This window comes from Aplidium turbinatum, chromosome 14 (assembly GCF_918807975.1).
Source record: "Aplidium turbinatum chromosome 14, kaAplTurb1.1, whole genome shotgun sequence".
NCBI classification, from domain to species: domain Eukaryota; kingdom Metazoa; phylum Chordata; class Ascidiacea; order Aplousobranchia; family Polyclinidae; genus Aplidium; species Aplidium turbinatum.
Window position 1 is genome coordinate 15,020,707 of NC_137485.1, and position 15,615 is coordinate 15,036,321.

Below are 15,615 nucleotides of genomic sequence, written 5' to 3' on the forward strand. Positions count from 1 at the left end.
ACGTTCTCTTGGACATCACAAAGCACGCTTCAGCGTTGGAAAAGATAAAGAATTAAACAACTAAATTAGTTACTAGCTGTTGCTCACCAACTGGTCTGTACACCGTCTGCAGTAGAAGAAGCGAAGAGCTATGAAAGGTCAATTGTTACACAATAACTCCAATAGTGACAGATTTTGTTTTGATTCTTCAATGAGTAAAGCGAAATTACTACTCCCTCATTCAACATGTTGTTGTTACTTGTTAGCTCTTATCACAGCGAGTAGAAGGCAGGTCACGATTGAAAGAGCTTTGTAGCGCAAACAGCAGAATTGGTTTGTTTTAGCTTGGTGGTGATCTTTGAAAAGTTCTTTAAATTGATAAATATTTTTGCACATTCGCAGCACAGCGGTAAGGATCATTCGGCGCCGCCCAAACATTTTAGGGGCCCACATTCCTTTGCGGGGTCCCCTCCGATCGGAGGGCGCTTGCTACGCCTCTGAGCACAGATGCATATTTTGTAATCTTTCTTTTCTTGTCATTCTGCTTAAACGAATCTGGATATGAATTTGAAAAATATAATCAAATATCTGTACACTCGAAAAAGGATAATCTCATGTTGTATTGCATTTTTTATATTCGGCTGGAAGAGATCCCATTTGGATTCCACATATGGCTCTTGATATCTTATAAATCTTTTTCGAAATGAAAACGTATGTTTCTAAAAAATTTCATGACTTTGTCGAATCGTCAGAGTGCCAGTCGACCTAAAGAGCACGGTACAAGAAGAGTAGGCTACGCTCTGTGGACATCCACAGAAAGCACGCGGTAGTGTAGGTAGTGCTCTGCCCTCAACACCACCATCAGATTCACCATTTTGTTCATGTGGCTCAGATTCTCAGACTGCATACCACATTATCTGCCATTGTCCTGTATATCGACCCCAGGACAGATATGTGGACCTCGCAACGCTCGGTGAACACACAATCCATTGGCTGCTGCGCCTGGATGTAACAACACGATCTGCGGCGGCCTCAAACGCGAGAAGAAATGTAGGTAGGCTACTTAAAGACATGTTCGAAGGTAAGCACAACAATATACAAAACAACTTTATTACAGCACATTAAAAGTCACGATAATAAATTTTACTTGAAAATGGTACAGTAGGCTTATTCACTTCTTGCAAACAACATATAAGAAGCGGTAAAATTCCCCATTTTGTGGTAAGACCCAGCAACAGACCTAAGTCATGAATAAGACTGCTGGAGCCTGGAAGTAGCCTATTGAACTTGTCATTAGGCATTGGACAAAGGAATTCAACGTAATCTGATGGTTGAGAAAAGTGATCTATCTCATGGTACTCTACGTTCTTTTACACTTCAAATTTAGACAAAACTATTTACGGTACGTTTTTTATATAGGCTACATTGCTTGTCAGTAGCGCACCCAGAAAAAAATTTAGGGGGGAGGAGCAATTCAGAAATGTCGGCCGAGTGATTTGCGACAGTAGTGACAGTGACAATAGGCCAATACCCGTCCCTTTGATTACCATTTAAAGGCACTCACGGCCCACAACTCTCTGGTTGCCGATACATCAGGATTTGTTCTCTCAATCAGATTACAAGTTGGCCTAGTGAACCCCATGCTAATAGCACCATCAGCATCCTCATTCCTACGTCTACTCTCGCAATCTTGTATAGGTCTTGATTTTTTCCTCATGTATGATAAAATAGAATTTGCTTTTTGTTTGCCAACACAAATAAGTGCGAAAACAACAATTAGCACGAAAACAGTTTGAAACAAAACACTCATTTTGTAAACAGTAAATTTGATGTGGACGTTTTTCCTACTTACAAAACATTCAAAATTAGTTTATATTTTCAACTAAAGTCCCAGACGACTTCGTCTCTCTGCTCAAATTTCGCATAGGCCTACAGTTTTACATGTCCGTGTGATTCGGCATTGACGTACGGTACATCGGTATGTCCAGTTGTCCACCAGACATTTGACCACGAGAGCATCTGAACTTTAAAAATATCATGGACCATATCATGGTGTGTTCTTTTTGTACAGATCGAAAATTCTCTGCTGACTCATTTAAAAATTTTTGCAAAGACAAATCCCAATTTGACACCAAAATTCAGGAAGCAGTGTTAATCAAACGAGACAACCCAAATTTAAACAAACAATATTAGTCTAACTTATTTTCTGGAGGCGCGTCTATTGTCCTCAACATTTACTTTATGTAGGTATCACGTTCCCTGCGTTGCAAATTTTTTTGTAGTTATTTATGTAGTTGCCTTTTCCTAATGTAATTTTACCTTCAAGAAGTTGAAATTTATTGCATTTTTATAAATATTTTCAGGTTCCTGATGAGGGCTTAAGTTAAGCCGAAAATGTTCGACTGTTAAAACTATTTGTAAATATGTAAAATATATTGTTATAATGCTCAGCCCTGTTGTATTGTTGTGTCTTATTCATATCTAACCTGTAAGCAAAAGGTATAAATGGGGAACATACAAAAACTTCATTGTTGGTGGCGGGTTAAGGGGGGGCTTGAGCCCCCTTAGCCCCATGCTGGGTGCGCTACAGTTGCTTGTGCATACGTATAGTCTGTGCTATCCGTACTTTACTTACTAGTTACAGGGGTGAATGGAGCAGCCATAGTCCATGCGGGCCGGATTAACCATTAGGCTAATAAGGCTTATTAGGCTAATTAATAGCCTTAGGCCCTGGAAAAATTCGGCCCTCAAATTTTTTAAGGTTAAATTTTTGTAAGGCTGATAGTGATACATATCTAGTACCAGTACAGTTTTTGCTTAAAAATGAATGACTGAGTTTAGTTTGTCGTATCCAGGCTTTCACCCGGTGGTTGAAGATTTAGATTAAGTGGACGGAAAGGCAAGGAAGCCAACCTTCGTGTCCACGTTCAGGCATGCCTTTAAGTGTCCTGCCACAGACACAGCCGCATGCTCTTGAGCGGTGTCGAACCGGCGCCCTCTCGATTGCCGTTCCAGTGTTCTCACCACTCGACTATGCAGCCGACAATGACTGAGTTGAGTCTATAGGCTACATATGAAGAGCCCATTTCCAAAACCACGCCGGCACCACTTTTATCGAAATTTTGTTTAGAGCAGGGGTTTTTAACCTGGGGGTCGCGAGTCGTTTTTTGGAGGGTCGCGAGGCGCTTGAAATTCCAGTGTATTGTTTTCAATTCTTTTTTGCCAGAAAAGATTAAAAAATGTGCTTTTTTCGCAATTGACCATTCCTTTACTTAAGGTTATTATAATTATCGTTTAAGCTTTCAGACGTTGTAAGGCTTCAACTATAGGAAAGCATTCGATATTTTTTACCAAGTTCTTGTACGTTGCTTTGTGCTGACTGAAGTTAACCAGAAACCACGCTATGGTGAAAAAGCAAAATTATGTAGAATCCTATGCAAAATATAGATTTCTCAGTATCGTTTTCAATGGCATTGAAAAAAATGTGTCAGTTATTTTGTTTGAAAGTTCATTCAGCAACAGGTGCACGCATTGACAAAGTTAATAGTTAAAAATATGCGGCACACCAACCATCTCACTGCAATTGATTTAAATAAATCTATAAAAGATTGCGATAAATTCAACCGGTGAAAGTGCGAAAACGTAGATTATTTTCATTATTTTTTCTCCTATTATCTAGCTAAGCTTGATAGAAGATGGAAATAACAATCGGAGAAAATGTAATAAAAGCCGTAATAATATCGTAAAAAAAGATTTTTCGTTTCAGAAGTTTACGCTGGAACAGCAAAACTAAACATGACTGGGTATTGGCATGAATCAAATTTGGTGAAATTTTGCATTAAGTATGCTTTTGTTGAAAAGGAGCGATCTTCCTGGCGTCAGCACTACCTGACTACTCACTATAGAGCAGCGAGCATTGTGTTTCGCTAACCATACCGGTGTAGCCTCCACACTAGCCATCAAGACTTTTCCAAAAACATGTGTTTCTCGGCAGTCGTGATGAGCCCAGTCTAATGGGCGAAACACGTGTCTATCGCTGAGTTCCTGCTACACTCGACTGCCGAGAAACACAAGTATGCTTTTGTTGAATACTTTTATAGGGGTCGCGAGACTACATTGATTGCTCTGAGGGGGTCGCGGTAGAAAAAAGGTTGAAAACCCCTGGTTTAGAATGTCATTAGGTAGAGTATTACCATAGGTACCTACTATCCATATCTTTCTTTCCAAAATCTTTTCCATCTGCTTCAAATTCGACACTAAAAATTGCGTCTGTTTCCAAAACCAATTACGCGCTATCATTAGCCATTTATCTGTTATGTTGATGTTATTTTGCAGTAAATAATTTCAATTTTTCATGTAGCCTATGTATTTTTATTACTTTTTGTAGCTTGGTTTGCAAAATTAGGCCCTTCTCTAGTAAACAGCCTTAGGCCTACAGTGCCCTTAATCCGGCCCTGAGTCCATGGCAACCTATATTGCGATGGCTCACTTTTATTGCAAAACCGTAACAAGTTGTACAAAATATTTGCTTTCAATGAATGTTTTAAAATCTGACAGATCATGTATTTCCACTTCTGTAATCAGTTGAATAAATCTTTGAGGTGCACTTGCGCAGTCATTAACAAACAGCAATTTTGGTTACAGATATCAAAACAAGTGAAGTTTTCTTCGAGTGCTGAACACCCTAGCTAGGGTCCTGCTTACAGTGTGCACTGTGATTTTTTTTAGGATGTTGAAACAAGCAACAAAAAATCTTTTACGTGTTTTACAACTTATAATGAATCTTTTGTATAAAGATCAGTAATTTTTTTCAGTTTTTTATTAATTTCTTTTGAATATTTAAAATAAGTTTTTAACATTTCATCTCTCTCTTGAAGCAATCATCGATGAATTGTGCATAGAAGAAATGTCAGGACATGATTTTGCAGCTTTCACGTTGATTTTACGGGGTGTCTATTTCTTCTTGGATTTGAAAAGTTTGAATAAAATTCCAACGAATTTAAGAGATCGCAAAGTGGCAACCATGCCTTTGTTTTTTTGGTGAAACTGCAAGCTCTATCTGAAATATAAATCCTTACTGATTAAAATTCTGTTTTAAAGATTATTCTGCTTTAGTCAATAGGTAGCCTAATCACTATATTTCATAACAAGAACAAAACACAGACAAAGGTAACTCAGCGGTATCTTACCAATGAAACCTATTTGTCATTTTACGATGAGTTATTTAAAGCAACAGGCAAAAACGAGCCCTAATAGCAGCCATAGTTTTATGCAAACTGTTTTCCATCATTTTTTTAATGTGTGTTGTGCCCATGTGAATTGCTCCCTGACCTATTCGTCTGGCTGCTGCTGCCTGAGACCACTTCTATTCATATCTCACGGTATGGTAGGCTAAGTCTCGAGTTTTTGCTGGTTCGTCGCCTAACCAGATTCATACAATCCGAAAAGGAAGACTTAGCCAGTCCAGCTTACAAGATTGCAGATTTGATGTTCAACATAACTTAATCAAAAGAAAAAAAGTGCCCAACATATTGTATAGTAAAAACATAATTTAATCTTGTATTTCGATGCTACAAATAGTGAAGATTATATTTGTTCTGTAGCCCATAATTTTATTAAGTTATGTGCTTAGTCAACGGAAACACAAACAAATCTATGCGTCAAACACAAATTTTTCGTTTTGCTTCCTTACATAGCCTACTGTAATTGTGGGAAAATAGTTATTTCGTTAATCCTATTATTCTATGAATATTACTCTAACTACCTTTTAGATTGCTGTAATTCATCAACTTTACTTTTCACTTCTTGTAAAATGTTGGTCGGAACTTTGAAGACCTGGTAAACAAGACGTGTAGGCGTATTAATTAATTATTTATTTATAATAGTCAGAATTTTGTAGCAAATTGTTATCAAATAGTTTAGTAGGCCTAGGTTTGTAGACATTAATATAAATTATGGTCCCATAGGCTTGTATTCTCTCTCCATCCAAAAGGTTGGAGTACATTAACAACCATCAAGTGGCCTTCCTCAAAACTCCAAGTGCTTGTCGACACAGTGTGGGTTATTTAATTGATGATTAAATTTTTATGCTTGGACTGAAAGTGATTGAGAACTTAATCCTGGCAGTTTCGCATACTTGTAGAGGCTTTGGACCACTGGTGCAGGCCCGATCACCAAAATCGACAGAGAGAAGTTTTCGATTGTTGACGTGTGTTGTTGCCAGTGAATTATTCTATCCTCTAGGTGCCGCTGAATGGTGGGCACTCGTTAAATTGCGTTTCTGAAGCGCACACCATGAAAGCCGAACCAGCGCTGCTTAAACTTGTAGTTTCCAGAACGCTTTAACCAGCTAAGACATCGGGTAAACCATTGCACATGGCCATAGAATTAGCAAGGAAGAAACAAAAGCACTGTAAACTAAGGGGAAAAATGTGAGTTTCGAAAATGAGAAATTAAAATCTATTTTTGTTAATTCTATGGTCACTAATGGTTTACCGAGGTATCGGTGTGGACAAGATTCAGCTATCGAGATTTATGCTTGAAAATCATATTTATAACTGTTTCTATGAAGAATAGCAGAAATGTGATGTCCGAACACTATCTCGAAATGGTTTAACCACCACAACTTCGGTTTGATTTCACCACTTCTTACGGACTATCAACATGCTAGTTTCAATGTTCAAAACGTTTCAGAACTTACTGTTTCGGCATGGTCCATACGCAAAGAAACAAGGCTGATTGCAGGCAACTCATTTGAATAGACTTCCCTGAAGTGGGGTAATATGTTCGAGCCAAGCACTTCATGCCAAATCTCATTTTTTTCTTCATCAGTGATGACCGCATCTTCTTCTTTGTTGTCTTCTTTAATGGATCTTCTTTTGAAAAAAAATAGAGGTTTGAAGAAAGAGAAAGTGCCTCTTCCTAAAGTTGGAAAATGTGTAGTTAGGCCTACAGTAAATAAAGACCAGGGGTGTAGCCAGCACAAATTGGCTGGGGAGATTAGTATTATTGCACACGAAGCACCCGGAAGGGTGTCTGGAGCAATAATTTTGAAAACAATACCTCAAAATTGCACATGCTGAGAGTAGACGAGTCAATATAAGGTTGAACCCCAAAAAATTGATACAAAAGGTTTTTCAACGGATTTGTTTACCTATGGGCCTACTAAATAACATACTAACAGTCTACCAAAATCGGACCTCCAGAAAAGGGTCATTTTCAAGATGGCGTCCAAAATGGCCGCCGGGATGTTATATTGCCTATATCTCAATTGCTATTCAAGTTAGAAAGGCGGTTTAGGTGTCTATCCCTAGGTTTTTGGGGTTAATGAATCGAATTAAATAGGTTAAATTACGATAGGCTGATTATCTGCTGAGATACGTATGATTGTATATAATATACGACCTGGGGGAGCCCGGGGACATTTCGGACGCAGCGATAGGTGAACATCAGACAGAGCAGAGCACGATATTAGCAAATTCACTTGAGGCTTGAGATAAATCGCAAACAAAATCATCTTGACTTCCATTATGTAACACGAGCTTGAGAAAAGTGGTTTTCCAATATTTCAGTTTCTATACTTTTGGCAGCTTGATAAGCCGAATAGTGGTGAAATTTTCAGAGACAACTCCTCACTTTTTATCTGAATAAATTCCATATGTATTGGTGAAAAATGGTTTCCAGTACAATTTAAAATAAAACATTTTTTCGAAAACAAAATACTCGAAAATCCGTCCGTAGTATTCCCAATCTCCCCTAATAAGATGGAATTTTCATAACAGCATATTACATGCGGCATAACAGGTACTATCAATACAGGCATCTAAGAAAAACTGCAACCAACAGGAGGCTCATACTTGGCCTCCTACAATAGATGAATACATGGGATTAATCTGTTTTAAAGAATGGCGTACCATTAAAGTCTGGACACAGACACATTCAGAAATCATCGGAATTACAACATTAGGCTACAAAGGTGCAGTAAATCGTAAACCAGGGTGATCAGCCCGTTTGTTGTCTTATTGCCTACGGCTGTCTCTATTCATCATCTTCCGACTCGTCTAGAAGAAACTTGTTATGTGGATTGTCACATTCTTTGCAGTTGGCATGGTCCACATGCAGCGGTACATGGTAGTCCGTATCCTCTACAGGAGCAGCGGAGTGTCTTACAGGCAGTGGAGCAGTTGCAATGAATGACCTTCAAGAGACTGTCTGGAGCAGCCTTCATTTTTGACATAAGTGGGATGAGCCGATTCTTTTGCAGATTCCACCCCCAATTCATGACATCCATACTCTCTGCTTTTCCCATCCAGACCATTATCTGGTACCGTAGTAAACTCGACGACAGTGAAATTGGGTAGCAGATTCAGTTGGTGGCAGACGCTCGGGCGTTACAAATGATGAAGCAGAGACAACTTTCTTGCTGAAGGTGTTGTATCGCATTGTCGCAAGGGAATCTGTGCTCTGGCCATCAAAGAAGACAGCCATTACTTGGCACCCAAGGTCATCGATTATCTCTGTGGTCTGGTTTGGGGCAGTGAATGCTTTAGCACAAGACCGAAGAACAGGATCTCCTTGCACAAGTTTCCGAAAAACAGTTTTCTTGCCAACACCGAATATCCGAGACGTGGTGTCGTCGTCGTCGTGTGAGCGTCTGGGACCAAGGGTCTATCCTTTTACCACCCCAGACTCACGATGTTCCCGGACTACACTGGAAGGCTACTAGAGAGCAGCCAGTCTTTGGTTTCATCATTGGTCACAACCAGTCATGGCATGGATAAATATCAACTCAGAACACATGTCATGTCCAAAGATTTTTTTTCAAACGGTTGATGTTGTATACTTTGGTACTGCCATGAGCTTTGGACTTGTCTGACCTGAAATAAAGGCCCTTACTATCTTCTTGTGCATAGTAAACAATTAACACAAGGAGATCGGTATCTTCTCCAATCAGCGTTGTTGTCTGGAGAAGAGATGTCTCCAGTGCGGCCTTCACAATTTCTACATCAGCATCCCCAGATGCATTTACCACGGTGCAATTTTGTTTCCGAAGTTTATGCTGATTTCACCATCCATATTGCCGGATGGTGAAATCAGCATATGACCGTGCTATTTCACCATAGCTTTGTCCACGCTGCCATGGTATGCGGTGAAGAAGTGAACCGCCATCAAGTACGTGGCACTCCGTTTTTGGCACAGAATGTAGGATTGCATTACTTGCTTGATCACAGATCGCGTGTGCTAACTGTGGCTTATCAGCTTTTCGGAATACATGTCTCGATTCAATGAGAGCAGGAGGGAAAGGACTAAGCTCGTAACACATAACTTCCTCCAGTGATAGATGTCCAGCTTGGGAGACCACTATGAAGCGTTGAAAAAGAAGTGCAGTATCAATGGTTCGATCAGGAGCGACCTTGATAGCAGATTTTTTCCCAAGGGTCCTGGCTTTATCTTTTCTACTGAATGAGTATGCGAATACAGGTTGTCCTGTCATTTTTTGTAAGATTTTTTGTCCAACAGTCTCATATTCGTGCACGTTCACACTATCATCGGCTACAACACTAGTGACAACGTTCCTTAACGAAGCATCTTGCAAGAAAGGTGAACATACGACAAGTTTTGAACTGATCTTCTCCAGGTCAGCAGCGTCCCTTTTCATCCTTGCCTTTGTTGAATCCTTGTGCTGTTCAGATGTCGTGAATGACAAGTTTGTAAACTCCTGCATAGCGATGTTGTAATCTGATGTTATGGACCTGGACATGGTCCAAAGGGGTCTCTGCTTTTCATCCATTCCATTTCCGTGCGTCATGACCCCCAGTGGTTTTCAACGACCTCATCAATGTCGTCTCGATGACGAGATCTGAGCTGAGGCCTGCCCAGAACTGGCTGCTGCGACGGATAACATGAAACAAGATCCAAACAAAAAGCCCCAGCTTTTAAAAACACCGAAAATACCGCTTGATTGTGTACAAAAAACGCCAAACTAGCCAAAGTCGGCGGGAAAATAGTACGCCTGGCAAAACTCTTGCAACTAGCATGTTGCTCCAGAATGGTCAAAATAAAACTATGCAGCAAATATCGCGTCGATGGCGCGAAAAAATGTTGCTTTTTTTATAACTAACTTTCTTAACACTATTAGCGTTTTAGCACTTAAAATATCCTAAAAATAGCAAAATGAAAGCCTATAAATTATGGTCCAAAAACCCCAGACTCAAAAATAAAACCACAGAAGTGCATTAAAAAAACAAGCTCTGGCAGTCCTGAGTGACTTTGCCTGAATAAATCTTTTTGACTTGAACAAAGATAACTTTGCTTGCATTGTGATGCGACTATGCACGCAATCATGTGATTATGATGTCACAAACACAAGAACAATAACAGCTTGAATACCACCATCTACCCAATAGGCAAAACTATTTAGAAATATGCCGTACATTTCCTTGAAAATGACCCCTTTCTGGGGATCCGATTTTGGTAGACTTTTAGTATGTTATTTAGTATGCCCATTGGTAACAGAATCCGTTGAAAAACCTTTTGTATCAATTTTTTTGGGGTTAGGTGCCTTTTTTCCGTATATTGACTCGTCTAGAGTATTTTCAGCCTAAATCTAAATAGTAAAACTCTGTCAAAAGACGCTGCAACACAGGTTAAAGTGTTTATTTAAAATATTTCGGGTGAAGCAATTGATCCCTTTGCTCCCTCCCTGGCCACTAGTATTGACCTATATTGTATACGGATTGGTGTGACAAAGCCAGTAAACTACACAGTTTTAGTATTACCATCATTTTCAAACGTAATCGTAATCCAAACGCAAAACACTTATCTCTCTGTGTCAATTCTTGCTACACTCGATTGCGGAGAGATGTATGTTTTTGGAAAAGTCTTAATGGTCGCTCAATAGTAGCCTACTTTGCGAAACGTCCGTGACTACTACAAGATTGCAAACTATACTGCTTTTTAAATAATGTTGAAGTCATTATTTACAGTAGTTTGTTACTTGTAGAGAAATAAAACAAAGTAACTTCAGCGGGTTTAACATGATGTATTACATACACATTACACAAATATAACATAATTAAGAATAAACTTTAACGTTTCCGACACGTACGTGTGTCCTACTGCTTTTTCTACACGTACATGTGTCCTACGTGTGTCCTACTGCTTTAATTCCTGATGAGGACACACGTACGTGTCGAAAACGTTAGAGTTTATTTTTAATTATGTTATATTTGTGATGTAATACATCATGTTAAACCCGCTGAAGTTACTTTGTTTTATTTCTCTATGGTTCAACAAAGCAAACTCTCTACCAAAGCTTTTGTTACTTGTGTACAAGACAACGATCGCAACATGGTGTGGTAGAAAAATAAAGTCTCGGTATGAGCTACAAACAAATCTATAATTTTTTTATTTTGAACATACCCTATTTTTTGCGGAAGTTTATGAATTTGCTGTTCAGTAAAAAGTTATCAATATATATATATAGTTATCAATTATAAAAAGTGAAACTAAATTATCTCTGTTGATACAAAAAGATTTTGATAGAGTGGGCAGAGCTTTGTTTCACTTCTTTCTTGTTTTACTTTTAATTTACCTTGGTTTTTTCTTTGCTTACTTGTCTTGGACTGTCCTTCCGTTGGAGAGGCTGGTTTGTTCAATCCTTGAGCGAGTCCATTGCCTTCTGTGTTGCTGTTAAATCTGGGTAAAGATTCACTAGTTTTAGATTTTAGCGGAATATTGCACATAACAAGGACACAGCAGCCTAACGAGGAGAGTTGAGATTGCAATCCCTATTTTTAAAGCGTGGTTAAAAGTGCGAAAGCACAATGGAGTAGCAAGAAAATATGACGTTGAGGTTTAACTCTTTCTCTTTTATACAATTACAATATAGTGGTTCTGATATTCATAACCTACTGACGTAATTCCAAAAAATAGAATAGTTAGAAATTAGAATGTGCATTTAGCTTACCTGTACAAGCGTTTGTCATCTTTAAAATTCACATCTAGCCATCTTCCGTGAACGTTTTCTATCACATGAGCATCAAGAAATTTTTGAAGCAACATAATCGTCTAAAACAAATATTGTACAAAAGATTTAAATAACTTGTAGGTCACATTTTATCGAGGTACCGGTAACAAAAACAAACAATCAACACAAAATGCTTTAATTCTTGAAAAGTAGAGATTCGTATTAACCCCAAAAAGTCAATATGGCTTTTTAATACAGTAACTGGTTTCTTTAAAACTAAAAATGGAAAATTGCAGGGTTTTAAGATTAAGGATTTTTTTTATTTTTAGATTTTTGAATTTGACAGAACGGAAAAAATTAAAGTTTTAAATCGCAGCCTTTTTATAACAAATGTAAAGTCGGCTGAGGACTAAAAAAAAGTACCCGATTTCGAGTTATTTCAAACATGACACGTAAAGATAGGGCGGCCATTTTTAGGATTGCGATCCGAAACCACTAGCAAGTAGTTATGAGGACAAAGAGGCTATCGCAATCAATCACAAATATTAGCACTTTGTATTTGTTTTTAGATCGGGTTTAATACGGTGACATAACTACAAAGAAAACTTTAGGGTGACAAGAGCAATTGTTGGGGGTAAACGTCATTCAACATGAATTACAATGGTATTGAAACGTTGTAATAGTATTTTGTTTCGGAAGGAGAGGCAAGATACATTTTTTTGGGGAGGAGGTAGGCGATTGTCTTAGCCCCACAGGCCACACGGCTACGTCTCTGGTTTTATATAAGAAGTTATCATCGACTTTTCTTCAACTTGGTCAGTGTGCATGTAGATCATTTTCATACATAAACCCAAAGCAAACTAGCGTACAAGTAGACTTTGCATCTCAGGTTATTTTTAAAGGAATATTAAATTTTCCAAGTTTAAACTGGACCTAAAAGAAGTTGATGAATGGTGCAAGACATAGCCGTACGAGCCAGGGGGGCAGGGGGGGGGGGAAGCCGCCCTTCCCTGTTGTTTCAAAACGTCGCAAATTCGGGCAAAATCTTAATATATTGTAATTATTAGGGCAAAAATTGCTATATGAAAAACTACAAAATTGCATGAATTAAGAAACACTCTAAATTAATATCTTTTACCTATCAAACTAAGTACAGCCTCTTATTTGCACAAGAAATGTGCCGCAAAATTTTCATTTGGCACACCCGTATTGATGTATTGTATTGCATGGTGATCAAACTGTAGTACGAAATGCATTTAACCAACTGCATCATGCCAATTTGGGCAGCGACCAAAATATGTCTTTAATACTTTTGTGAAACTGCCCAAATCAAAACGCATATAGCTAATTTTATTAATTTTCACAAATGCATCCTGTTGATTTGGGCAGCTGAAGACATGAAATTATCTGATGAAACTGATTAGTCTGTTTATGCAACTGCCCAAATTAGCGTGAGGCAGTTTCCCCAAATGAACAAATTCATTAATTTTTCCCATTTACATAACTGTATCGTTTAGATTTGGGCAACAAAAAAATATGAAATTAACTGAGCATAGTCTATTTATAAAACTGCTCAAATTGGCATGATGCAGTTTCCTCGGCATCAAAATTTACAAAGTCTTTAATTTTTTTCATAATATCCATAAATGCATCATCTTAATTTGGGCAACTACAAAATATAAATTTATATAAATCTGATGAATAGCCTACTTTTATAAAACAATTCGGGTGGAGAGGTTACAGTACTTTTTCAACCATAAACGGACATAGCTAAGCAACAACACAACATTTAACAAAAAAATGTTATAGCCTACCTGTTAAATGTAATGAAAATTGAATGAGGCTGTTCACCAGGCATTAAATTAAATGATATGAGATGTTCTACTGGTGCAAATTAAGCTAAACTATCACAAGATGTATACAATAAAAGCAGAGTGTCACTGTATACATCTTGTGATAGTTTAGCTTAATTTGCACCAGTAGAACATCTCATATTATTTAATGTTAAATGTAATGTTAATGTTGTGGTGTTGCTTAGCTTTGTTTGCTTACTTTTATAAAACTACCCAAATTAAAATGATGCAGTTGAGCCCCAAAATAAAAATATTTAGTTTGTTTATGCAACTGTGTCTGTGTCATGTTAATTTCACCAACATTTAAAATGCTACTGCTGAAATATATAGGCCTAATACTCCTAAATGTTACTCCTACAGTCCTACCTAGGCTACCATGCCAAAGTGCAGAAGCATCGAGCAATGCACAAACAAGGTATCTTCAAAGATGAAGTCAGTTGTTCTATCTTGATTACCTTGGTAAGAAATTCTAGCTAGCTGGTGATCTTGTTATGTTAGTTTTTCACTGTTATCATGCATCGCATACATTATATTTGGGCAATTTCTATAAAAGCGTGCAGATTTGGGCAAATTTACGTTCTTCCCCCCCAAAAAAAAATGGTTTGGTCTCGTACGGCTATGGTGCAAGATTTTTCTTACGTTTTTTTTTCAGATTTTTTTTCTAAAGTTTTCAGAAAACACCACACTGGACTTTGTTGTGATAACCACATGGCGATAATGCTTCCTGTTAGGCCACCCTATTGGGATGTGCAGTGATGAAATATCATTTCATATTTTCTCGATATTCCACACAACTGTGAGGCATTTTGTTGATAGAAAACAGATTTAACAAAAATAATATTTGTTTTTGCTAAAACACCACGTTAACTTACCCTTCCTCGAGTTACTTCCTGTACAATGTTGTGGTTATTTTGAAGAACTATGTACAGGATATCAACAGCATCACTGGCGACAAAGCAGTGGCTGTAAGATTTCATAAGCTTCCAATGCGTTTTGGTCTTCATGTCTTCTTGAAACATTTCGATTGTTTGGTTCCATATCTTTGTAGCACGAAACGGACGACCTGGTGTGATTGTTTTCACAGGAGATCCTTTCCTTTGCGATGTGGCGTCAGGATTTCTTGGAGAATTTACTTCCACAACCATGGTCAAAAGTTAGTTTCGATCAAAAATAATATCCTAGATATCGTCCGGTTTACTATAGGCTTATACGGTAATGTACTTGTTGTCGGGCTTTCCTGAAGAGTATAGTTGAAGTTTTAAGTTACAAACCTCTATAGGCATCCCAGTTTCAAGACACACAAAAGGTATAAAGCTCAAGTCTAAATTTGGCTTAAATTTTCTTAAAGTCTGCTCAACCTAGCTCCAACAAGCTGAGTCTAACTTACAACTCTGTCTTAGCAGATAAATGTTCTTTGCCAATTTTAGAATCGAAAATAAAGACTCAGAAATATAATATTCAGATCAAGAGCTACTACGTTGAATGTATTTTGCTCGCCTTCCATGTATACAGTAGATCACCAGCATCCAACCAGCACAAATTTACGCATTGTCTGCGTATGACTGTGCTTTCGGCATGGACAAATTTCTACTAGTCTAGACTCTAGGCTACATCTGAAAAAACAATTTCTTTCTGATTGTGATACACGAAAAACCTGTGAGGTGATTTGTGCAATACCTAGCCGGCGTTAGTTTGGTTGTTAAACCAGCCAATGGCAAGACCAAAGGTCGGGGGGTTAAGAACACACTGTTTTGAAATAGGATGTACGACGTCACGATTAATTAGATATTGAGTATATACTGAGTGTAACGAATA

At 38.1% G+C, this 15,615-nt stretch overlaps 2 protein-coding genes across 2 annotated transcripts; both read right to left on the bottom strand.

The window, feature by feature from the left end:
• Window positions 1-9,043: 9,043 nt before the first annotated feature.
• LOC145782928 (uncharacterized) lies at window positions 9,044-9,787 on the bottom strand. The gene has a single exon (XM_082594687.1). The coding sequence runs from the start codon at window positions 9,785-9,787 to the stop codon at window positions 9,044-9,046; it is 744 nt and encodes a 247-aa protein (XP_082450813.1).
• A 1,335-nt stretch (window positions 9,788-11,122) lies between these two features.
• On the bottom strand, window positions 11,123-14,945 carry LOC145782929 (DEP domain-containing protein 1B-like). Its single transcript, XM_082594688.1, has 4 exons — window positions 14,673-14,945; window positions 11,948-12,048; window positions 11,573-11,676; window positions 11,123-11,148 (listed from the first exon to the last, which is right to left on the bottom strand). Exons 1-4 carry the CDS (start codon window positions 14,943-14,945, stop codon window positions 11,123-11,125), a joined length of 504 nt encoding a protein of 167 aa, XP_082450814.1.
• Between the last annotated feature and the right edge of the window lie 670 nt (window positions 14,946-15,615).

Bases quoted from the DNA above. Each gene is read 5' to 3' on its own strand.
- LOC145782928 (XM_082594687.1), bottom strand. From the start codon at position 9,787: ATGACGCACGGAAATGGAATGGATGAAAAGCAGAGACCCCTTTGGACC.
- LOC145782929 (XM_082594688.1), bottom strand. From the start codon at position 14,945: ATGGTTGTGGAAGTAAATTCTCCAAGAAATCCTGACGCCACATCGCAA. The intron at 12,049-14,672 runs GTAAGTTAACGT...TATTTGTTTTAG, and splicing joins AGGAAGTAACTCGAGGAAGG to ACGATTATGTTGCTTCAAAA. The intron at 11,149-11,572 runs GTAAATTAAAAG...TGTCCTCATCAG, and splicing joins TAAGCAAAGAAAAAACCAAG to GAATTAAAGCAGTAGGACAC.